The following is a 24332-nucleotide window of genomic DNA, read 5'->3' on the forward strand; positions in this document are numbered from 1 at the left end:
TAATGTAGTCTCTATACCATCCCCATCACTGCACATCGTGGCTTCTGGATGCTCAAAGGGCTCTGAGAACTAGAGTGTCAGATACATGGCATTTGGAGAAACAGGCACAATGGACTCTGATCATCAGAGAGTGTGTATTTTGAACCAGAACAAACTGTGCTGTCTGCAGGTTTGGGCACTGAAGATGCTGACACTTGGAAGTCCTGGGCTACAGACAGACAGAAGTTGAAGATTCCGGGCAGGAAGAAGCTGCCTTCCTGCCTGCTTACCTGCCTCCTGCCATGCTCCACACCATCATGGTGAAGGACTCTAAACCTATGGAACTGTAAGCCCCTCCCCCCAAAAAAAACCTCTCTAGTCTTGTGTTACCTTGGTCATGGGGTACTTCGTGACAATACAAGGGTAACTAAGACATTGAAATTTTGTGTGGCTTCAGATATTTCATATGTGCTAGTAACTATTGCAATAGTCTGGTGCATGATGTCAGAACCTCTGTGAGTTCATATATGCAGCTGCCCTACTGTATCAGCAGGAATACTGTTGACTTGTAGCCATCCACATCGTCTGGCTCTCATATTCTTTGTGCTCCACCCCTACCCTTCCACAATGGATCTCTGAGCCTTGGAAGGAAGGGTGTAGTCTAGAAGTTCCAATATAAATGGCAAGTTTTCCACTAGCTTTGGTGCAACTGGTGACTCTGACAAAAGTACCTAACGGGTTAACACTATGACCCAGGGACTTGAGAGACACTGGTTTGGTGGTTAAGAGTGCTTGGTGTTCTGACACAGGAGCTTAGTATACAATTGCCTGTAGTAACTCCAGCTCCAGAGGACCCAACACTCTCTGCTGGCTTATGCTAGCACTGACATCATATGCCCCACCCACACAAACAGACTTGACTAAAGGTTTTTAAAAGCCCCCTCATACTAAAAAAAAAACAAAAAACAAACAAACAAACAAACCACAGTCTTTGTTAGCAATATCTTCTGTCTCTGCCTTGTTAGTCTTCTAAATAAGACTTTTTCTTTCTCCAACAAATGCCCTGGAGTGTTTGCCTTTTCCAGATGACAAGGAATAAATGAACTTAGGCTTGTGATTATACCAGTGACAGCATGTGACAAGACCCCAAAGTATGTCATGTACTTGCAGAGCAAAAAAAACACACAGAGTCAAAAAGCAAACACACTATAAAACCAATCCAACAGAAGCAAACAACTATTCTTTAGATTTTTCAACTGAAATGGCTCAGATCAAACGAATGATTTTTAAAAAGCAAATCTGTGCAATATAACCGTATAACAAAAGCTAGTTATGGATTTTGAGCCCCTGACTAAGGTTTAACAATAAGAGCTAGCTAGACTCAACTGGTGCACACAGCAGTGTTTATCTCGGCACTTTGGGAGGTAAAGGAGGGAAGGAAAGCCTAAAATTAGCCTGAAATATATATTTCTCTCTCTTTCTCTCTCTCTCTCCTCTCTCTCTCACTCTCTCTCTCTCCTCTTTCTCTTCTCTGTGTGTGTGATTTGTGTGATTTTAATGTGTTTATATATATATATATACACACATACATATAGAATATATACATATATATATATATACATATATATATATCATACATATTGGATAAAACATTTTAAATACCATGAGGACATAAAGTAGTAGGCAGAGTAGTATTTGGGGTCTTTACAATGTATATCTAGCGCCGGACAGTGGTGGCACATGCCTTTAATCCCAGCACTTGCGAACTTGGGAGGTAGAGGCAGGCGGATTTCTGAGTTCGAGGCCAGCCTGGTCTACAGAGTGAGTTCCAGGACAGCCAAGGCTAACAGAGTTTCTGTTTTGAAAAACCAAAAAAAAAAAAAAAAAAAAAAAAAAAAAAAAAAAAAAAAAAAAAAAAAAAAACCCAAAGTATATCTAGCTATTTCTCAAGGCTTTTTGGATAGTTCCTCCCTATTTTTAGTTTCTAGCCTGTATACCCAGAAGACCTGTGGCCTCATATAATTAGGGCCTAATCACATACAACCAGTTGGGAGGATTGATGAGACCCAATGACCTTGCGTATCTCCTCCCTTTTGAAGGAATAACAACATTTAACAAGTCCAGCTGTGTTTTAAGCAGGCCTCACTAGACTTCTGAAGACAGAATGTATGAAGGCATTGTGCCACATTACCTCATCGAGAGAAGACTGAATCCTTTTCTACACACAGTGTGATGAAGAAAGTTAATATTACCTGTGTTCAAGCTGCAAAACCATTAGGCTTGCAAGCTCTCAGGCGAACCTTGTAAAAAAAAAAAAAAAAAAAAAAACATAACCCAGTCTTTATGACTTACTTAGCATATAGAGTTTTAGTTTTGTTTGGTTTGTATCCCAATCACCATTAAATTCATGTTTACATCGTCTAAAAGAACTTAGCTGTGGGGCCCCATTAAAACTATCATGCTGGAGTAATAACTGAGAGACTTTGAGCAGAAGCCCCCTTTATTCTTTATCTGTTTAAGCATCCTGTTATAACTGTCATGATTAGACACAATGAATCATGCATAGTTTTCCTTTCTGCTGTTTATAAAGTGTATAATTTGTTGTGGGATTTCTCCCCAACTGATTTAAATGAGAACGAAGGCAAGAAGCCAATCAGTGGGCAAGGTGGAGGGTGGGCCTTCCAGTGCTAGAGGGGAAAGAGAGAAGGCAGGAGGAGGGTGGTTTCTTTTGGACGGTGGGAGCAAGGCCGATAAGTTGTAGGCCGGGGAGTGATAGTTCTGGTGGCAGAATCCACCAGGATCTGCCACTGGAAGATTTCTAACGTAGAATAGTTGGTGAATTTAGGATGATAGATTCCTCGTCCAGCGATTGTCTTATCTGTTGATTCTAATTAAGAGTCTGGCGTTTTCCATTTTGCAGGGATCAACTGAGCTCCAGGGAAAGGTAACCGCAGCAGCAGAGCGTGGGTTTGGAAGAGTGCACCCCCAGCTAGCCGTGGAAATTTGGGATTGCAGCAGCCAGTTGAGGGAGTTAGAGGACTGGGAATGTGAGCGAGTGGGTTCCTCAGCAAGGGAACAGTGAGAAGTTGGGCGGTCCCCACATGGGGTTAGCTATGGGGGTGGGGAGACCCACAGGCCAGGAGAGTAGCCAGCGATAGAGTGGGTTGTTTTTCTGTTATGACACACAACAATAATGTCTTACACACACATGGGCTGTTTGGTTGTTTTCAGACACATAGCAAGGAGAGACAAGATGGCATATGGAGAGAAGCTGGGTTGAGGAGGTGTAAAAGAAAGACAAACAGGGAAAATGAAGGATACAGCGAAGACTCTTACCCTGCTTTCATTATACTCTCCTTCCGTAGTAATAATACAACCTTATCTCCTGTTGCTTTTATTTTCTTCCTTAAATGAATGGACTGACACTCCAGTTTCTTTGAAGTTTAAGAATTTCCTAGGTAATTTACCAATTCAAGTGTGCAGATTTACTTGATAATGAGAGACCCCCCAGCACACAGGGGTCTCTCCTTATCTTCTGCAGGATGAAACACTCTTTGTGTTTACATACTGTTTGAGTCCAGGGTATCATTCTGTGAATCATGGATGCTTACAAAGGGACTGAGGGACGAGTACATGTGCATATACACACACGTACCAGGAACTTAGAGCAATTTTTCTTAATTAACCATGGCCTCTGGTGGCTCATTTGCAGCTGATGTAAACAGCTCCATGTCCTAGATTCATGTGCCTGGGATTCCTTCCTTACCCTTTTGCTGGAAAGTTACCCTTCATATTTTGCTGAAGCATTTGGTTGATTAGGGATGGCTCCTATGATTCTCTGAGCCATTTCACTTGTCTCATTCTGTCTTCTGACATTGGACTCCTCCTTCTTAGATGATTAAGCAAACTTAATATTTTGATGTTTCGGCATTTATGAATAGTGTTTACAATCTATTTCCACATCTGTGGTTCAGTTATGTGCTGGAAAGAGCTGTATCATGTCCCTCCTGTAGCTGAGACTGTGCTCACCCATGAGTGCTTGTCTGTACCTGGAGGCCAGAAAAAGGTAAATACCAAACCAACCACAAACCCTTTGATCTATAATGCTATCCTACCTACAAGACATGCTATGGTAACAGTGTCACAAATTTGAGGGAGTAACTAGTCAATATCTGATTTGACTTAGGGCCCGCTCCATGACACCTATATTTGACACTGCTTGGGGGACCAAGAATTTGAGACTAAATAGCCCAGTGACCTAAAAGCAAATACTACTGATCTATAGAAAAACAAAATTCAAAAGGGACCAATAAAATTGCTGCTAAAGATATTTTGCTGTACTTATATGGCTTTGTTCAGCCATCAACACTTCCTCCTGCAGCAGATGGGAAAAAAAATTACAGAGTCTTACCACCAGAGTATTACAGGGGGGGGGGGGGGGGGGGACTATGAGGGGAAGGGGGGGGAGGGGGGACTATGGGGGGAAGGGAGAAGGGAGAGAGGGAGGGAGGGAGGGAGGGAGGGAGGGAGAGAGAGAGAGAGAGAGAGAGAGAGAGAGAGAGAGAGAGAGAGAGAGAGAGAAAGAGGTCTCCATCAGATCCTCCTGTCAGGGCTCAGGGAACCTCATGCAAGAGGAAGCAGAAAGATTGTAAGAGTCAAAGGGGATGGAGGACAGAAAAAACCAAGGCTCTCTAAATTAACTGAGCAAAGCTCATATGAACTCACAGAGACTGAGGCAGGATGCGCAGGGCCTCCATAGGTCTCCACCAGGTCCGCTGTGTATATATTGTGGGTTTCAGGTTAGTGTTTTTACGGTATTCGTGAGTGTACGTATGAGTGGGTGTCTGATTCTTGTTCTTTCTGTTCGTGTCTTTTCTTTCTGTTATAGTTTTTGCTTTATGTTAGTAAGTTTTATTTTGTTATATTTCATTATTACGCATTAGAAGCCTGTTCTTTCACAATGAGAGGCATAAAGGAAGGGAATCCGGAAGGGAAGGAAGGTTATGCAGGTATTGGGAGGTGTAGAGGGAGGAGATACCATAATCAGGATAGATTATGGTATCTTGTTCCTCGTGTGATTTAAGTGAGGAAAAAAGAACTATTTTAAGTAAATGGGAAAAATAAGCCACCACCAACCGAACAAGAAGAAACAAAACACCTCTCTCTTCACTACATTAAAATTGAACGTCTCCTGCCTTCTCTGTGTCGCTTATATTTAGTTATGTATTCAAGGACACCTTGTGCAACAGTACATCAATTTTAGAGCAATGATTGTTTTTTCATTTTGTGCCTACAGTGTAGGAATCCATATTCTTCCCTTGCATAATGGCAGGTGTACATTCTCTCAGCTTCTCCTTTAAAGGTACAAGTCATATTTAAGAAGCCATTCTGACCCCCATAGCTGATGTTTTCTGCTTTAGAAAAGAGGGAACGCAGTCTAGTGCAGCATACGTATGTATTATTTGCTGGGTTGTAGAAAGATCCCATAGCACAGGGAAGTGACTAAGAGCTTACACCTTCAAGGCATGCTCTATGTTGTGTTCGGCTGTCGTGTCCTCTTACCTGCCTGTATTGTAAGCATTTTCCAGCAGATTTCCCTGAGATTTCATACTTCCAGGAGGAGCAATGACCATTTCTGTGAGGAGCTAGACTGTCTCGGAGAGCTGAGGCTCCCAACAGGACCTTAAAGCTCTGCCCTCCTCTTGCATATTCATTCCTGCTGGCTGAGTGCGTCATAAATGATTCATGACGAGCGTGGGTCACGCTCCTCCCTTCCGCTTCCGGCTGGGCCGGCGCCATCTTGTTCCTCGTGTGAGGAGAAGGACGCGCCTTTTGTGGAAGGAGTTCCCCAAGAAACTGGCTGCTGGCCGGGGACCTGAAGGTGGAGGCTGCGCGGGTTTCGGACCGGGTCTTCGAGGAAGAGGAAGTACGAAGAGAGCGGCAGGGAGCGCAAACAGGCACCAGCATTGGTAACAATCTGGGTCTCTGTGGTGGGGGCCTCAGGAGCCGTTGCGCCGCGTAGGCAGGCCTAGTTGATACGGACGGCCTGGTGGGACAGTACAGTGAAAGGATTCGTATCAGGTTAAGGAGCTCAGTTTGATGTCCTTACCCTGGGTTCAGGGCCAACAGGTGGGTAGGCAGTGGTTTCTGTTAGTTGTGCAGGCAGTATTGCGGAGGAGAGGGCGGTGTTAGGCCGGGTCTCCAGTCGTGGGTGAACCTTTCCAACCGCGGTCACCCCCTCTGTGACCTAGTGTTTTGTAAAGTGTTTTCCTCGACCTATTTTTAGTACGTCAGCAACATAGGCTCCTGTAAGAACATTTTGTTGTGCAGAAAGGCTAGCAGGGGCATTATAGGTATTAAGATACGGGATGTTATTAATCTGTGCAGTTAATATGGTTAATTACGATTAAAAAAAAAAAGAACAAAAGGACGAAGTCTACAATTGTTGTTTTGTTTCTTTGTGGTTTTTTGTTTGGGTGTTGGGGTTCTCTTTTGTTTGTTTGTTTTATTTTGTTTGGCTATCATTTTCCTAGAAAGAGACACCGGAATTTTAGACATAAACTTAGGAGTGATTCACCTGGGCTTGGCGCCTTTGTCATGCATTTGCCTGTTCTTTTTGTCCAGTGTAGATAATGTTTTACATAAGATCTCTCCTATGGATGGATTTCAAGCCAGAGAACTAGAACCCACGTACCACCCTGAAAAGATTGCTTAGAGCCAGTTTGTAGCATTCCCTGCACGTGTACTTAGACTCGTCTGCCTTTGTGGTATAACGTCAATCTTTCCGTGGACCCTGGACTCTCTCAACAGAGTAACTTTAGTTAACTGAAGAACTTCCCAAAGACAGGACTTGTTGGGATGTATAGTCCCTCTGCAGTAACTCTCCCGGTCTGGGTTTGTCAGGGCCTAACATAATTCTCATCCTTTCCCTACCTCTAGCTTCAAAAGCAGTGTCTAATGTGGGATTCCATTTTATTGCTTAGACATACCCAGTTTCAGTTTGGGATCTAAGCAGTGTCTGCTCGCCGGTTCTTTTGGATGTAAACTTTTATTAAAGTTCTGATCTACCCACTGTAGCATCCTTGCGGGCTTTACAGCAGGCAGGTAAACCATCAGGATGAACTAAGAATGAAACTGGGATCAGCCTGATACTGGAACTGGTGCTTGGCCCAGGAGTCTGACCCAGATCATGATACTTTAGCCATATTTAAGCACGGCACAATTTTGGAAGTACGCATTCTAATAATAATTCAGTCCCAAGTGCACCAGATTTAAAACACTGAGATTGTTTACACCCTGGCTTCTTTCACAAGGATGGGTATGGGTGTTACTGATTCGGAATAGTGCCAGAGATTTAGGGCTTAGAGAGAGGTTGGTGGAGGTAAGCATAAGGGCTGTGTCCGTTACCATTGGCCTGGCCCTGAGGTGGCGTAGGAACCACTGAGGCTGTCGGTAAGTACAGTCACATCCCTCATAAGAATGGGTTTTATAGCCTAGAAGCAGTGTCCAGGACTTAGAGGGAAAGGTGCTAGGATAAGTAAAACATGATTTCTGGGAGTTAGGGGTGGAGCCTGGCTCAACAGACAGCAAAGTGTCACCAGGGTGTAAACTACATCTATTCCCAGCATTCCAGGAGAAAGGAAGGTAAACATCTCTTTCCTTTGAAGGATGCCTGTGTGCTTGCTTAAACTTTCCTGGCTTCCCTGCTGCTTATCTGTGTGCACACTTTTTACCCTCTACACTGACCATTAAAAGCTATATTAGTTTGACTTAACAGATCTATCTTCAGTGCCTTCTCTTGTCAGAGGAGGATAGCAGTGTACACACACGTGCACGAGAGCACGCGCGCGCACACACACACACACACACACACACACACACACACACACACACACACACACGGGCAAACAAAACCTTTGTGAAGAGAGTGTTCCTGCCACAGAGCCTCACCTGTGATGTTTCCTGTTTCTTTAGATGTCCAGATCAGTCCTGTCCAAGAAACGCAAAGTGTCTGGACCGGACTCTAAGCTGGATTCTAGTTGGTCTCCTACCTATTCTGTGATGCCTGACGTGCCCCCAGGGCCAACCAACGTGAGTATGACTTTTGTCAGGATGGAAGCAATCAGTGGGGGTGGTGAAGTACCTCTGTCTAAGTCTCACTGCTATTTTATCTCCCCTGGACCTCTATGCTCATCTTTAGGGAATGTCGAAAAGCAAGGAAATGGACATAGATGAAGGTCTTTACTCCCGCCAGCTGTGAGTGGTACCCAGGATGGGAGATGGAGATTGGGAGAAGGCACAGAGTGGGGCAGGCCCTAATCTAGAGTTCTTTGCTGACAGGTATGTACTCGGTCATGAGGCAATGAAGCATCTCCAGACTTCCAGTGTACTGATATCAGGCCTGCAGGGCCTGGGTGTGGAAATTGCCAAGAATATCATCCTTGGTGGCGTCAAGGCTGTTACTCTCCATGACCAGGGCACTGCCCAGTGGGCTGATCTGTCTTCCCAGGTATCTCTTTTTGGCTTCTCTTTTCCCTAGGCTCCAGCGTGTTCACTGCATTTGTTTTCAGTCCTATCTTTCTACCCCCTTTTTATAGTTCTACCTACGTGAGGAAGATATTGGTAAAAACCGAGCTGAGATATCCCAACCACGCCTTGCTGAACTCAACAGTTACGTTCCTGTGCTCACCTACACTGGACCTCTATTTGAGGACTTCCTTAGTGGTTTTCAGGTACCCTGGAGTATCCCCAATGCCTCCCGTCTTATTCTTCTAGGTTTGTTGTCCTTTAGGCTGGTACCTAGTGTCTGCTTTGGTTCTGGAAAACTAGGAGAGGTAGATAGCAGTTAGAGCTCGGGGGAGAAGGTGTGTGTGTGTGGGGGGGGGGAGGGGTTGTGCCGGGATGCAGATTCTTTTGTAGAAGGCTGTTGTGTTATAGTGAGATCTGGAGCACATCACCTGCATGTATAATTCTCAAGCCCTTGTACAAGCAGGTGTAATGAGAGGAACCCAGGCTGACTGGGTAATCACTCTTGATGAATATAAGCTGGCTGTAGGTAGCCATCTGTCTGTTTTCACCAGATAAATGAACTTAGCTGGTCTTAAGACCTTGTTAGTTTGTCCAGCACTGCTATTGTTCTTGCCATAGTTGGTAGTGTTTTTAAATGCTGTTCTCTGTCCCTTACCATGCCGGGCACCCATTGACACTTGTGTGTCCATGTGACAAAAGGCTGAGCCAGCAAAGCTTGGGTGTTAGATTCTTCTCCCTTCTTCTTCACCTCTGTCAGCATTTTTATTCTCTCACTCCACCCCAAACCTGAACCTATTGGTCTTTACAGGTAGTGGTTCTTACCAACACTCCTTTGGAGTATCAGCTGCAGGTGGGTGAATTCTGCCATAGCCATGGAATCAAGCTGGTAGTAGCAGATACTCGGGGCCTAGTTGGGTGAGTGCTTGCTTGTCTCTCTCTTGTCTAACTTTTAGCAAACATAGGCCAAGAGTCTCCCAAGTCTTCACTCCACCAACCAGATTTGAAGTGATTTTTTTTCATTTTTTTCCTATGTGGTATGAGTATCACTTGACCCACTCCAGTACCTTGAGTGCTGGAAGGCCCTGTGCTTGGGTCCAAAGTAGCACTCACTCCCTTTGCCTCCTTTCCTAGACAACTCTTTTGTGACTTTGGAGAGGAAATGATTATCACTGATTCAAATGGGGAACAGCCACTCAGTGCCATGGTGTCGATGATCACTAAGGTAAGGGAGGCCAGCTCCATAGGTGATTCTCATGCAGAAGTCAGCAGTAATTGGTTCTTTCCCCCCCCCCCTTTTCTTTTCCTGTTCTCTGACCCTCCTTTCTTTTCTCTCCTCTCCTTCCTTTCTCCCCTTTCCTTCATCTTGATGATTCCTTTTCCTTTCTTTTCCCTTTCCCTCTCACTTTTGAAAATTCTTTTCCTGTTCCCCCTTTCCTTCCCTTCCCTTCCCCTGCCCCCACCCAACAATTGAACTTGGGATCTGTCACTGAATAGGTGAGTTACCTATCACTGAGGTAAATTAAACATCCCGAACCAATAGTTGCCTGCCCTTGACTATAAATCTTGGGTAGTTTTTCAGGTGGGTGGTGGGTGGTGGGTGGTGGGTGGTGGGTGGTGGGTGGTGGGTGGTGGGTGGTGGGTGGTGGGTGGTGGGTGGTGGGTGGTGGGTGGTGGGTGATTATGAGTGAGACATGCTCCATAATGTAGTTAAGACTAGGTTTGAATTCAGGGTGAACCTTCTGTTTCACCTTCCAGGGTGGTAGGACTGTAAGTATGCCACACTGTGCATGACTTAACTCTTAATCTTTTTCTTTTTCTTTTACTTTTTCTTTTTCTTTTCTTTTTCTCCAACCAGGAGAATCCAGGAATTGTCACTTGCTTGGAGGAATCCCGGCATGGATTTGAAAGTGGTGACTTTGTCTCTTTCACAGAAGTTCAGGGCATGAGTGAACTCAATGGCATTGGTCCCATAGAGATCAAAGTTCTGGGTATGGCAAGCCTGGGGAAGGAGTGTGAGGAAGGAAGGTTGGCAGTGTGATATGGGCTGTCTCAGAAGCCAAGAGGTCACCGTGGAACTTTGTCAGCAGGCTGGGCTCTTGCCTGAGTGCTGATTCCTGAATGCTGGGATTCAAGCCACCATGCCTTGATAAAACACTGCCTAATTTGTGTCTCCCACCTCTACTGCACCGTCTCTTTCTGTGGCATTGGACTGATTCTCACTTATTTTCTGAGACAGCCCACTTACTCCTTGGTTTATTGCCTTTTGACTTTCCTCCCTTTTGGTCTTAGGTTAGACAATTAAATTCTCTCTCTTAAGCTATAAAAGGACGAAGTGACTAGGTCCTTTCTAGTGTGTGTGATTGTAAGCTAGGTTCTGGTATACTAATGGCTGGAAAGATGGCTCAGTTTGTAAGATGCTTGCTCTGTAAGCATTATGACCAAGGTTGAATTTAGACTAGCCATGCAAAATGCTGTTATGCAGACAAGATGGCAGCACATTCTGTGTAAGTAACCACTACACTGGGGAGTTGGGTGGAACAGATAAAGATGGATCCTGAGGGCTCACCTCGGTCGTCCAAACTGTTTCATTGAGCAAATGTATGACGACAGTGTGGTAGTGATGGAAGAGTTAAGAAGGAGAGTCTGTGGTACTTTAAAACACAGCAATTTGTGTATGCAGTAGGCCAAATACAGTGAATCCCAGCAGGGGTGTGAGATTAACTGATGCTTCTGTAGAGATGATATTCCCAAAACTAAAGTGAGATGTGTGAGCTCAACCACAGTCAGAGTAGCATGATGTTTCATAATTGTTTGAGAGATGTAAGGTACTTGTGAGCCTTACATATTTGATGCTGTCTTCAGTTGTCCTGGCATGCTGAACTTTAGTCATTGCTAGATTTACTCATTACTAGATTCATCTAGTTAACCCTGGTGTCAACTCCTTTGTAATGTCCAGACTTGAGTGAGTGTGATTCTGAGCACTCAAGGTGATGCCTGTTTGCCAGGAAGTCTTTGTGCATGAGCTGAAACTGAAACTAATCAGTGAAGAGAGGGGGACCAAAGACTCCCTTTTTGTATGTTTTGTGGCCCTCCACCCTTGGGCTCTGTGAACACAAAGTGTGTGTAGGAAAGGAAAACTGGTTGCCATTGTGGATGATGGCATGCACCTGTAATCCTGGTACTCAGGGGGTGGATGCAGGAGGATTAGAGTTCAAGCCCAGCCTTAGTTACAGAACAAGAGGCCGGCCTGGGCAATGTTGGACCCCCGTCTCCAAATCAACAGGCACGTGAAAAAGAATGGCTTTTGTTTTGAACGTGTACAGACTTTTTCTTCTCGATAGTCACTAAGTATTAGTAACGTAGTGGACGTTGGGAGATGGAGACAAGTAGATTTCTTTCTGTCTTGTTTTAAATTGATTGTATTTTTGTATGTGTGAATATGTTCTGGGATATGTCTGAGAGCTACAGACACTTGTGAGCTGCCCGGTGTAGGTGCTGGGAACTTAATCAAGTTCCTGCTTTCTGGGAGAGCAAGAAGCACTCACTCTCAGCCACTGAATTCAGATCTTGGACAGAGGAGCCATCTGTTCCCTCCCCCATTTTGTTTTTCTGCATTGAAACAGAAGCCAGATGCTGTGGTGTTACCTTCCTAGCGCCCAGAGTCTGAAGCTGTATGAGTGAGATTGTGGCCATCCAGTTGGTATGGGTAGCCCTTGGCTAGCTTTGAACTCTGAATCCTCCTGAGTTGACTTCTCAAGTGCTTGGATGAGAGTTGTGTAGTCAAATGCCTTTGATGGATGTGTTTTGGTTTGTTTTTGTCTGCTTGCTTGCCTGCTTGCCTGCTTGCCTGCTTGCCTGCTCCTATCTGAGTAGAGCTTTCAATTTAAAAAAAAAAAAAAAAAAAAAAAAGCTGATGTGTCTTAGGCTTGGACTGTGAGATTTTTGTGCGTGATCTTGGGAGGGTGGCAGGGGCATGGATTGGACTGGCAGTCTTGTCCATCTTTTTCATCTTTCAGGTCCCTATACCTTTAGTATCTGTGATACCTCCAGCTTCTCTGAGTACATCCGTGGAGGCATTGTCAGTCAAGTGAAAGTATCTCAGAAGATCAGTTTTGTGAGTAGGTGGTTAGGGGCTGTGAGTAGATAGAAGGACTCCTGCTTTTGAGATTCATAGGTTATTCACATCTTGTCTCAATGCTCCATTATCCACAGAAACCCCTGCTTGCCTCGCTGGCAGAGCCAGAGTTTGTGGTGACAGATTTTGCTAAGTGCTGTCGCCCTGCTCAGCTCCACGTTGGCTTCCAGGCCCTGCATCAGTTCTGCACTCTTCACGGCAGGCCTCCTCGGCCCCATAATGAGGTAAATGAGTGGGAAGCCAGCCAGGAACCTCTGATTTGTCTGTTTCCTGTACCTGTGCCCGTTCTTCCTCCAGTGGGACCTGATAGGCTCTATCTTGGTTCCTTTTGTGTCCAACCAGGAAGATGCTGCAGAAATGGTGACCTTAGCACAAGCTGTGAATGCTCAGGCTTTGCCAGCAGTTCATCAGGATTGCCTGGATGTAGACCTCATCCAGAAGTTGGCCTATGTAGCAGCTGGGGATCTGGCACCCATGAATGCCTTCATTGGTGGTTTGGCTGCCCAGGAGGTCATGAAGGTCAGTGCTAGTAGAAAAGGGTGTGGACTGCTGTGTGCTTCTGATTCCATCACTGAGCCTTTTAGTCCCTATCGCTTCCAGTTAAGCGGCCGACAACATTTCTTTCTCCAGGCTTGTTCCGGAAAGTTTATGCCCATTAGGCAGTGGTTGTACTTTGATGCTCTTGAGTGTCTCCCGGAGCACAGAGTGCCTTTCATGGAAGACAAGTGCCTGCCGGTAGGTCTATGGGAACAGTGGGAAACTTTGGGAACATCTTGAGGGAAGTGTCTCTCTGAACTGTCTGTACTCATTCACATAAATACAGCGCCAGAACCGTTACGATGGGCAAGTGGCTGTATTTGGATCAGACCTACAAGAGAAGCTTGGCAAGCAGAAGTACTTCCTGGTGATTGACACTAATGGCCTCTGTCTACCCTCTTTAAGATCTCGATCTCTCTCTCTCTCTCTCTCTCTCTCTCTCTCTCTCTCTCTCTCTACACTTCCTCTCTCCTTCCCTCTTCCCTCCCTCCCTCCCTCCCTCCTTCCCTCTCCTCTTCCCTCCCTCCCTTTCTCCCTCTCTCTCCCTCTCCTCTCCTCCTCCCTCTCCCTTCCCCTTCCTCTCTTCCTCCCTGATCGTTTTGGGGAGGGGTCTTTCGGTTTTCCTATCCTGATCATGTCACCTTACTCTCTTTTGTGGTTGGTCAAGGAAAGGCTTCATGTATCTCTCTTTCTCCCCTCTCTCAGTTACCCACAGGAATGTCTGTCTGTCTGAGTGAGTTGAATGTGTGTTACTACACAGTCTTGTGTTGTTTTGGTGGTGGTTTTTTGTTTTTTTGTTTTTTTTTTTTGAGTAAGGAATGGTGGGTTAGCATATGCCATCACTATTCATTCTGATCAGATGGTTTACCAACTTCTAGGTAGGTGCAGGTGCCATTGGCTGTGAGCTGCTCAAGAACTTTGCCATGATTGGCCTTGGCTGTGGGGAGGGGGGAGAAATCACGGTTACGGACATGGACACCATTGAGAAGTCAAACCTGAACAGACAGTTTCTCTTCCGTCCCTGGGACGTCACAGTGAGTAGGATGGCATGGCTTTGTCTCTTCGGTTTGAGTCGAGTCTAAATGGCTCAGATGTTTCTCCTCCCCTCCCCTCCCCTCCCCTCCCCTCCCCTCCCCTCCCCTCCCCTCCCCTCCCCTCCCCTCCCCTCCCCTCCCCTCCCCTCCCCTCCCCTCTCGTTCCCTCCTGTTTTTTTCAGACCTTCAGGTGTGAGGTCAGTAGACATTATTACCTGGCACATTTTTTTAATTTGCCTGGTTTTCCCTCCCCACCTACTAAGCTTGGATGCTTGTGCATTGCAGATGTGACATTGTGAGATGGGTAATAGAGGCATAACTGGGCATTCCCTACAGGTCAGTGTAGCTTGATTGACTTGCTGATAATCCATCTTTCCTTTGCTTCGTTTTACACTAAGCATCCTAGACTCTAGATTTAGAAGAGATAAGGGTAACAAAAGAAATGTTTCTGGCTCTCTCTTAATGGGAAGATTGGAGCAAGTGAGAAGCTTCCTGAATGCATTTTGGTATCCTCCTCCTGTAACATTGAGTCTGGAAGACTCAATAATAACTTAAATGATACTTAAAAATACTGTTTGTCTTTCCTCTGCCAGATTGCTTTATCGGTGGAAAGGACAAATTTCTTCCACACTTTTAGAAAGCCAGTTCAGGAAAGCTGGGAAGCTATTTTCCAGATAACCAGGATGTGATGACAGGCCAATTAAAAAAAAAAAAAAAAGCGAACAAACAGCAAGGAAGAACTCTTCATAGTCTATATGTACTAGTACTACTACTGTACAAGTATCCCACTAGTTCATCCATGAACTGTGTATGTAAATACGCATGTGTGTGCCTGTATACATCTGTGTGTGTGTGTGTGTGTGTGTGTGTGTGTGTGTGTGTGTGTGTGTACACGTACGTACATACACATACATACATACATACATCCAGAGGGACACACACATACACTCACATAGCTGTTGTAAGAGAGTATGTAATCTAAAATGTATTTATAAATATGTGAGTACGGTCTGAGTCCTCAGGGATGTTCTGTACTGAAAGCATTTTACATGATAAATGCTTATGCTTATCTCATATGTTCTTGACATACTGTGTAAACTGGACTAATGCTTTTAAATATTCTGGTTAAAATCCTAACATGGGAAGTTGTGGTGCTTATGAGGTATACTCCCAAAAGTTCTTTTGGGAGATTCTTCTCTGAGCATTTGTAGCTACTGTTGTAGTAAGTGGCATATGGTTAATGTTAGAATTTCAGATGTGTAAGAGAAGTAATGAGGAACAGAGAAGTAGCAATTGGAAATGTTAGGAGGGTACTTGTCTTCAGTGCTTATGAAGACTTTCTCCTTGGGAAATTGACATTTCGGTGGTGTAACAGTCCCGGTATGTAGGCAAACAGTTGACCATGCAAAAGTAGTAGAAGCCTGAGGGGAAGATATGAATGACATTCGGGTGTGTGCTATTTAAAGAACAGAGAGTTCAGGTGGAGGAGGCCACAACCCATTTATACCCTAAGTGAAAGTAGAACCAGAGGTGGCTTTTGAAAAGCCAAACATGACTCAGTCTGTCTGTGGTTTTATTTGGGTTACTCTGGATGTTATTAATTGAAAATAGAGTGGCTATTGAGACATTCTGACCTCGTTTCTTGTTCTAGTGCTCAAAATACTCTGTGGTGCCAAATTTCATGTAAAACCCTTAAAGCAAAAGAGAACAGGATTTTACGAATGATAGAAATGTAGCTGTCATCAAAGAGCATTCTGTGGTCCCTAATCTCCTTTATAGTATCTGTTGTGGCCAGCCAGATGGTATTGATTGATGCAATTGGAGCCTGGTTGACTTTGAGCCTTGTTTTGCCCTTTATGAGATAAATCTTGGGCTGTCTCTGTGGGGTTTTGTTGTATCAGTGTATGGGAAACACCTCTGTTTTTCATATCCCCACCCAGAAATTAAAGTCTGAGACTGCTGCTGCAGCAGTGCGTGACATAAATCCACACATCAGGGTCTTCAGCCACCAGAATCGAGTAGGCCCTGAGACAGAACACGTCTATGATGATGACTTCTTCCAAAACCTGGATGGTGTGGCCAATGCCCTAGACAATGTGGATGCTCGTAAGTTTGGAGTTGAGTGAGGAGGGCAAGAGCAAGGTAGTGTGTATGTGTGAGGTTCTTGTGTTCCTGTCTTGTCTTGTTTGGTTTTTTTGTTTGTTTATTTGTTTGTTTTGGCTTGGTTTGTTTTTGTTGTTGTCGTTGTTGTGTTTGTTTTTGAGACAGGGTTTTTCTATGTAGCCTTGGCTGTCCTGGAACTCACTCTATAGACTAAGCTGGCATGTGTTCCTGTCTCATCTAAGCACACCTGCTACTCATCTGCCATTTCTTCCCATCTCCCTGAAGGATTATACGTGGACCGTCGTTGTGTTTACTATCGTAAGCCTCTGCTGGAATCAGGCACGCTGGGCACCAAGGGCAACGTGCAGGTGGTTGTTCCCTTCTTGACAGAATCTTACAGCTCAAGCCAGGACCCACCTGAGAAGTCCATCCCTATCTGCACACTGAAGAACTTCCCCAATGCCATTGAGCACACCCTGCAGGTGATCAACCTTGGGAGGAATGGGAGATGAGAGGAATGGGAGATGAAAGGGTTAGGTCATCAAGCCTTTGCCAGTCTCATGCTACAGATTCTAGTTTCCTGTGTGTTCTGTGTCTGGAACACATCCCCTGTCTTTATGCCAGAAGCCAGAGTACCTGCCGTTGGTTCTCTTCTTTTAAAAAGAACTTTACCTTTGGGTACATCTTGTGTGAGTTGTCACACGTCTCTGAGATGATATGTGTTATCAGCCCACATGTGTATCTATCAGACATGGCTTCTTTACAGTTATCCACTTGTGGTGACAGCACTCGAAATTGTACAAGTTCAAACCAAGCAAAATCCCCACACAAAGCCGGGCAGTGGTGGCACCCGCCTTTAATCCCAGCCCTTGGGAGGCAGAGGCAGGTGGACTTCTGAGTTCGAGGCCAGCCTGGTCTACAGAGTGAGTGCCAGGACTACACAGAGAAACCCTGTCTCAAAAAAAAAACAAAACAAAACAAACAAACAAACAAAAAAACAAACAAAAAAACAAACAAAAAAAAAACAAAACCAGACAGTCCCAACACAAAGAAGGGGAAGTCCGCACAAAGTTCCAGCTGTAACCAAAAGGGTTGATACCTGCCTAGAAAAGGAAAACACATTGTCTTCTACAGTGGAATGTTATGGCATCTGTCAACCACATGCCCAGACGCAGGTGGCCGGGTGGACCTCAGGTTTTTTCCTTGTGCACTTCTGTTCTGGTATTTCTTGCCTTGCTGGTGGGTTTTCGTTTCTTTTGGGTTTGACTTTTTATTGTGTTTTCTTGAGAGATGGCACATGAGTTAAGTGGCTAGGGAGTTTAGGAGGTTCTGGGAGGGAGGGGTTGACAGAAGGAAAAAATAGAATCAAACTGTATTGTGTGAAAACTATTTTAAATACAATAATTAACCTTAACCTTTTACTTTGGAACGGGTTAAAGAGAACATCAATTGGACGTGTGTCTAAGCAGTGGGAATGATCTATAAGCGATGCTCTTTGCTACACAAATCAGCTAATGTTGTTTCTGCTGATTTTCTAAATTACCTGTAATAGTCAGTGCATTTTTGGTTTGTTAAACTCTTGCCCAGAGTGAGTTAAGCAGCTGGTTTTTCAGTGTGGCTCCTGTCTGTGTAGTCAAGTACATAATCTTGTGTGCCCTCTGGTTGAGAGCCTAGTCCTGCTTGTGTCCTTCCAGTCCGGCAGGGTGTGTCGGGCTATTTGGATTCTGTTTGCCCGTAGGTTCATAGTGTCAGTATATTGGAGGTGTCTTAGGGTTTCTGTTCCTGCACAAACATTATGGCCAAGAAGCAAGTTGGGGAGGGAAGGATTTATTCAGCTTACATTTCCACATTGCTGTTTATTATCAAAGGAAGTCAGAACTGGAAGTCAGACAGGTCAGGAAGCAGGAGCTGATGCAAAGGCCAAGGAGGGGTGCTGCTTCCTGGCTTGCTTCCCCTGGCTTGCTCAGCTTGCTCTCTTAATAGAACCCAAGACTACCAGCCCAGGGATGGCACCGCCCACAATGGGCCCTCCCACCCTTGATCATTAATTAATTGAAGAAATGCCTTATGGCTGGATCTCATGGAGGCATTTTCTCAAGGGAGGCTCCTTTCTCTGCGATAACTCTATAGCGTGTGTCAAGTTGACACACAAAGCCAGCCAGTACAGAAGCCATGCTGAGGGGTTGGAGATCAGGAAGGAATCGACTGGAGAGTTCTGACCGCATTACCTTGTCCCGTTTCTTGTTTGAGGTTGCAATAATGCACAGCAGGCAGAGAAGTGCAAAAAGGTTTTGGAATGTGTTCAGTAACTTTGTAGGAGCCCTGTCTGGTCCTCAGATTCCTTATCTGCAAAATGTGCATTGAAGTAATACCTACCAGCAAGATTTTGTAAAGCACTTAAGCTGGATATGGGCTGTTCATATACTTTGGTTAAAGTTCTTAGCAGTGGGTTTGTAGTTGGCACCATACTCAGTTTTGCAGTATGCATGTGCTCATTCACTATTTGATGAGCGTAAATGCTAGTTAGATCAGAGACTTAAAAACCAGATGGCTACAGGGGTGTCTGTTCCTCTGAAATAGATCATAAAAGCAGGTTAGTATGTGTAAGAGTTAGAATTTAGCACCTGTATGTCCAGTGTCTGTATAGATGCCTCGGACCATTTCAGCAGTGCCCTCCTAGTTCTCAGAAACCTTGGTGGGGGACGGGGGGGGGGGTGTTGGGGGGGGGGAGGAATTCCTGTTGAGTGAGACCTGGGTACCGTTCTGCCCAGTACTAAAAGTAAAACTGCCTATGGATCATTGTTCTTTTAAGTGTGATTTCTTTCTTTGTCCCTCTTTCTTAAAATACAAACACGTCACACCTGCATTGCCATTGAACGTTCCAGGTTCTCACACATACGTACTTGGCTGCAAAGTATGACCACTGGTCTGGAACATGTGGGTACCCTCATTGTACAGATTGAATGCAGTCTTCACCCAGAACAAGCTTTACTAACTGGTTGTCTCACCGATGTGTACAGGAACCCGTTTTGTTGGGTGTTGCTGACACGCATTTGTTTGCTCTGTCTGTAGTGGGCTCGGGATGAGTTTGAAGGGCTCTTCAAGCAGTCAGCTGAAAACGTTAACCAGTACCTCACGTAAGTAACCAACAGCCAACAGACTGACCAACAGTCAACAAAGGTGTCCTTGTCTGCTCTCCTCAGGCACATCCTCAGTGGATGTGTTGGATAATTAATGGTTGTTTGAGCCTCTCATTGATGGAGGAAGATGGGAAGTGAGTCAGGGTTGACTTTTTCCGTGGAGAAAGAAGGCTTGTCCAGAAACCTTACTTGTAGGCCTCTGAAGTAATCCAGGTCTTTGCATTGGTAGGGACCCCAAGTTCATGGAGCGGACACTGCAGCTCGGCGGCACCCAGCCTTTGGAAGTACTGGAGGCTATACAGTACAGCCTGGTCCTGCACAGGCCACAGACTTGGGCCGACTGTGTGGCTTGGGCCTACCAGCACTGGCACACCCAGTATTCTCACAACATCCAGCAGTTGCTGCACAGCTTCCCTCCAGACCAGGTATTATATACTCAGTGGATGTAGTTGGCCGAACACATTTCCAGGAAATTGGATGCTTACTGTCCTCTGTCTGGACATGGTTCCTTCCAAGGCAGTCTAGCTGCCACAGGCACCCCAAGGCAAGGTGTAGGCCAGTACTTGGTGCAAGCATTTGTGTTTTCCTTCTTCTGTCCGCCAAGCAAGGGGCTTAGTTTCCTTTCCAGCTACACTTGTGGACTGAGTCCGCATCTGAGTTCTCTTTGAGGGCTGTACTTGTAAGTGAGAAGTTTTATAGTTAAGCATAAGCGATCTGTGGGTTCAAGTCCCAGCTGTGTTTGACACTGGGTCATGTCATGCCTAATGTCTTGGTAAGCCATGTCTGTGATGTAGGTATGATAATGGCTTGTGGGTATTTTAGAAAGGACTAATTAATTTGCTTTTCTTAGTATTGCACTGTTTTAGCTTAATCCTGGTATAAATTGGTAAGTTGAACTTTGCTGTGTGTTTGGCCCATCCTGAGATTCCCAAGAATGGTGAACCTAGGCTTCTTGGACTGAGGATTGCCTGAGAGTGCTTGCTTCTCCCTCAGTCCTCTTCATACGTTTGCATTCTCCCAGTTCACAAGCTCTGGAGCACTTTTTTGGTCAGGACCAAAACGCTGTCCACATCCACTCACCTTTGACACAAACAGTGTAAGTGTCCTTGGGATCTCCCAGGTGGGTGGGTGGGGAGTGAGTCTCTACTCTTACCCTGTGGTTGTTCAGCTAACTTTTCTTTGCCATACCTTTCTTTCAGCCCCTACATCTAGATTACGTGATGGCTGCTGCCAACCTTTTTGCTCAGACATATGGACTAGGAGGGTCCCAGGACTGTGCTGCTGTGGCCAAACTCCTGAAGTCTCTGCCGGTCCCCAAGTTTGCTCCCAAGTCTGGCATCAGGATCCATGTTTCTGAGCAGGAGCTGCAGAGTACCAGTGCCACCGTCGGTGGGAATGCGTCACCATTCACTCAGGGATCATCTGTTTGTCTTCTGTCCCACTCAGCCCTTCCCTCATGATTTTCACTGTATTTCTGAGAGTTACCTTCTCTGTGCTTAAGGGTGGGTGGATGGAAAAACAAAGTTCTGTCATCTCATTTCTCTGCAACACAGGCTTATGGAAATGGTCCATTCCCTTTCCTTCTGTGATTACTTTATAGAGTTCTTGTTGTTTCTTCTTGATTTATTTCCACGCAAGAAGAACCTGACTGCTCCCTGCTCCCTGCTCCCTGCCCCCTGCCCCCTGCCCCCTGCCCCCTGCCCCCTGCCCCCTGCCCCCTGCCCCCTGCCCCCTGCCCCCTGCCCCCTGCCCCCTGCCCCCTGCCCCCTGCCCCCTGCCCCCTGCCCCCTGGGTGTCTTGATACCTTTGCTGCTTTGTCTCCTGGGTGACGCGTCACCTCTAATTTTCCCACCCACGTATCTTACCTCAGACTTTGCCTCTGTGTTCCTGTCCTCTCTGTATCTGCTTAAAGCACACCTGGCTTTCTGCACTCCTGTGACAGGCTCTGCTTCGTCTTCTGATCTCCCTGAAGAATCTCTTGTAAAAATCTCTCAGGCTGATACAGTTGCTCAATTTCCCTTTCAGAGGAGTTGTCTCCTTGTGATATTTGACCAACAATCTTCAGACTTTTTCCAGTCCTTCATTCACTGTTCGTAACAGTATGTCCCTCCCCTGTACCATTGCTTGCCATTTCTTCCCATTAACTAATTTCTATCTTTCTGTGAACTTATCTGAATCACTTCCCCCAGCTCCATTGTCTTCATTTTATAAAACTAAACTCTTAATGCCCATTGAACAACTTCTCCCATCCTCTACCACCTCACCGTCCCTGAAAAACTTCCTCTGCTTTTCTGTTTCAATCTTTCTGACCACTAGCTGTATCATATTAGTGGAACCACAGAGAAGCAAAATCATACCAGAATTTTTTTTCTTCCTGGGCCCCATCTATTTTATTTAGTGTAATGGCTGTACATTAATATGCTCCTGCAATTTTCTTCCCTTTTTAAAGCTTAGTAGGCTTCTACTAATTTGTCTGTTAACTTAGTGGTGGGTAATTGAGTTCCTTCCACCCTTCATTGTGTATGAATGTGCTGCTTCCTTGTGTGAGGCATTCATCTTTGTTACTCAGGACCACCAGGTCAGTACAGTGGGTTCACCAGAGACCGTGGTGTCCTTTGTTTTCTGCAGATGACAGCCACCTAGAGGAACTCAAGACTTCACTTCCTACTCCAGACAAGTTGCTTGGATTCAAGATGTACCCCATTGACTTTGAGAAGGTATTTGGTTCGGGGTGGGGTAGCTGGGATAGTTAGGATGGTAGGCACAGATGGCTAGTAGTAGTAGGCTTTTGTCAAGATTGTGGGCCTGCAGTGGTCTCCTCCTGTATCAAGAAGAAGTTTCTTTGATGAGAGGTGAGCGCTACATCTGTGGGCGTAAGAGTTGATACTTAGCATGCAGTTAGGAATTAGGCTGGCTTAGTGAAGTCAGGATAACAGCTTCTTCTCTAAGATTCATTAGTTCACTAGTTCTTGGGCCCTGGCTAGGTTCCCAGTACCTGGCTTGATTTCCAAAAAACCACAACAGGTCAGTCAGTATGTTCAGTATGTTCAGTGGCTGCATCTACAACACAGCTGCTCCTAAGACTTGGGAAGAGAAGATAGAAACAATGTAAGAGCGAGGGGATTTTTAAAAAGAAAAAAAAAAAAATAGTGCTTTGAGATTGTATCTCCTAGACATGACAGAAACGGGACCTGAACAAAGGCGACGCATATAGAAGGTTTTTTTTCTAAATATACTTTTGAGCATATTCGTCTCCTTGCCCAAGTCCTTCTAAGATCATCTTCCCCTCCGTACCCACTACAACAGGACTTCCCAAACCTAAGAAAACAAAACACCTCAAGAGAAAGGATGACAACAACAAAACCCACCAAACTCTTAATTTTTTTTAATTGATGATTTTATTTACGTTTCAAATGTTGCCCCCCACACCGCCATTCCTGGTTTGTCCTCCACAAACCCCCACATCCCATTCCCCCACTCCTCTGCCTCTAATGAGGGTGCTCACCCAGCCACTCACCACCCTAGCATCCCCCTCGAGCCTCCACAGGACCAAGGGCCTCCTCCCTTTCCACTGATTCCAGACAAGGCCATTCTCTGCTACATTTGTGGCTGGATCTATGGAGCCCTCCGTGGGTGCTCTTTGTTTGGTGGTTTAGTCCCTGGGAGCTCTGGGAAGTGCCGTTATGTTAGTTGATACTGTCGTATCTTTTTTTTTTTTTCCCATGGGGTTCCTTCAGTCCTTCCCCTAGCTCTTCCATTGGGATTCCCATGCTCAGTCTGGTGGTTGGCTGTGAGCATCCGCATCTGTATTGGTCAGGCCCTGGCAGAGCCTCTCAGGGGATAGCCATACCAGGCTCCTGTCAGCAAGCGCTTCTTGGCATCAGCAGTAGTGTCTGTGTTTGGTGACTGCATATGGGATGGATGCCTATGTGGAGCAGTCTGGATGGCCTTTCCTCAGTCTCTGCTCCTCCCTCTGTGCATCTCCCTTACATAGAAACCATTCTTGGGTAAAATTTTTGAGACGGGTAGGTGGTACCGTCCCTCAACCTATCCACTGGATATCATCTCTACAGATTATTTGTTGTGTGTGTCGGCTAATGTCATCCCCGCTGGGTCCTGGGAACCTCTTGCTTCCCTGGCATCTGGGACTTTGTAGTGGCTACCCCCCAGATCCCCATTCCCCACTGCTACTCACCTTCACTCAATTTCCTGTCACTCCGGTATGGCTCCTTTGCTCCCACCACACTGACTATGATAGACCTTTGCTCTGTCCAGGCTCAAAAGCAGCCCTCCTACTTTATCTAGGTAGCTGGGAATTTGCTGTATCACCATGTTGTGTCAAGCAGTGTCCTCTCTCCCAGCCTCTGTCTTTCCAGATGGTTTGATTTTTTTTTTTTTTTCCTCCCCTACCTCTTTCCTTCAGGCTTTCACTTCGACCGTAGACCAGAGTAGTCTAATTAGTCTGGGTGTGTCTCCTTGCCCAGGCTATGTTTTGCTTTGCTTTGAAGCTTGAGTCGTCTGCCCAGAGACTATTTGCTGTTGGTTATAATAAATGTTTCTAAAGACAGCATTTTATGTCGCGTAGGGTGACTTGAAGTTAGGGTCATTCTGTCTCTACCTCCTCCGTGATGGGATTACATGCTCCTGTGGGCTTCATAAGAGGATTGATAGGTTTTTGTTTTCAGAGGGGATTGGGTGAGCAGCACCATCTCTTTTCCAGTAAGTCTTGGTAATGGCATTAGATGAGCCTTGGTGACACTGCCCAAGCTGGTAGCGCAGCCATATTACCTGTCAGTGCTGGCCATCATCAGGAGCTTCTTGGGCAAACTCTTAACAAAATAAAAGCATCACACACGCACACGCACACGCACACGC

The 24332-nt window shown here is 45.5% G+C and overlaps 1 protein-coding gene across 1 annotated transcript in view; it reads left to right on the forward strand.

Moving 5' to 3' along the window:
- Window positions 1-5806: 5806 nt before the first annotated feature.
- LOC117701319 (ubiquitin-like modifier-activating enzyme 1 Y) overlaps window positions 5807-24332 on the forward strand; it is a 26078-nt gene continuing 7552 nt past the window's right edge. Inside the window, exons 1-21 of the mRNA XM_034493097.2 lie at window positions 5807-5948; window positions 7954-8070; window positions 8180-8235; window positions 8320-8488; window positions 8577-8711; window positions 9317-9423; window positions 9640-9730; window positions 10364-10496; window positions 12525-12622; window positions 12721-12867; window positions 12986-13162; window positions 13274-13378; window positions 13467-13547; window positions 14059-14214; window positions 16155-16320; window positions 16603-16799; window positions 19390-19454; window positions 19687-19882; window positions 20479-20553; window positions 20657-20846; window positions 22086-22174. Of these exons, the coding sequence (XP_034348988.1) occupies window positions 7954-8070; window positions 8180-8235; window positions 8320-8488; window positions 8577-8711; window positions 9317-9423; window positions 9640-9730; window positions 10364-10496; window positions 12525-12622; window positions 12721-12867; window positions 12986-13162; window positions 13274-13378; window positions 13467-13547; window positions 14059-14214; window positions 16155-16320; window positions 16603-16799; window positions 19390-19454; window positions 19687-19882; window positions 20479-20553; window positions 20657-20846; window positions 22086-22174 (2550 nt within the window). The 5' untranslated portion in view covers window positions 5807-5948. The remainder of the gene's footprint in view (window positions 5949-7953; window positions 8071-8179; window positions 8236-8319; window positions 8489-8576; window positions 8712-9316; window positions 9424-9639; window positions 9731-10363; window positions 10497-12524; window positions 12623-12720; window positions 12868-12985; window positions 13163-13273; window positions 13379-13466; window positions 13548-14058; window positions 14215-16154; window positions 16321-16602; window positions 16800-19389; window positions 19455-19686; window positions 19883-20478; window positions 20554-20656; window positions 20847-22085; window positions 22175-24332) is intronic.

This window comes from Arvicanthis niloticus (assembly GCF_011762505.2).
Source record: "Arvicanthis niloticus isolate mArvNil1 chromosome Y unlocalized genomic scaffold, mArvNil1.pat.X SUPER_Y_unloc_4, whole genome shotgun sequence".
Lineage (NCBI taxonomy): Eukaryota > Metazoa > Chordata > Mammalia > Rodentia > Muridae > Arvicanthis > Arvicanthis niloticus.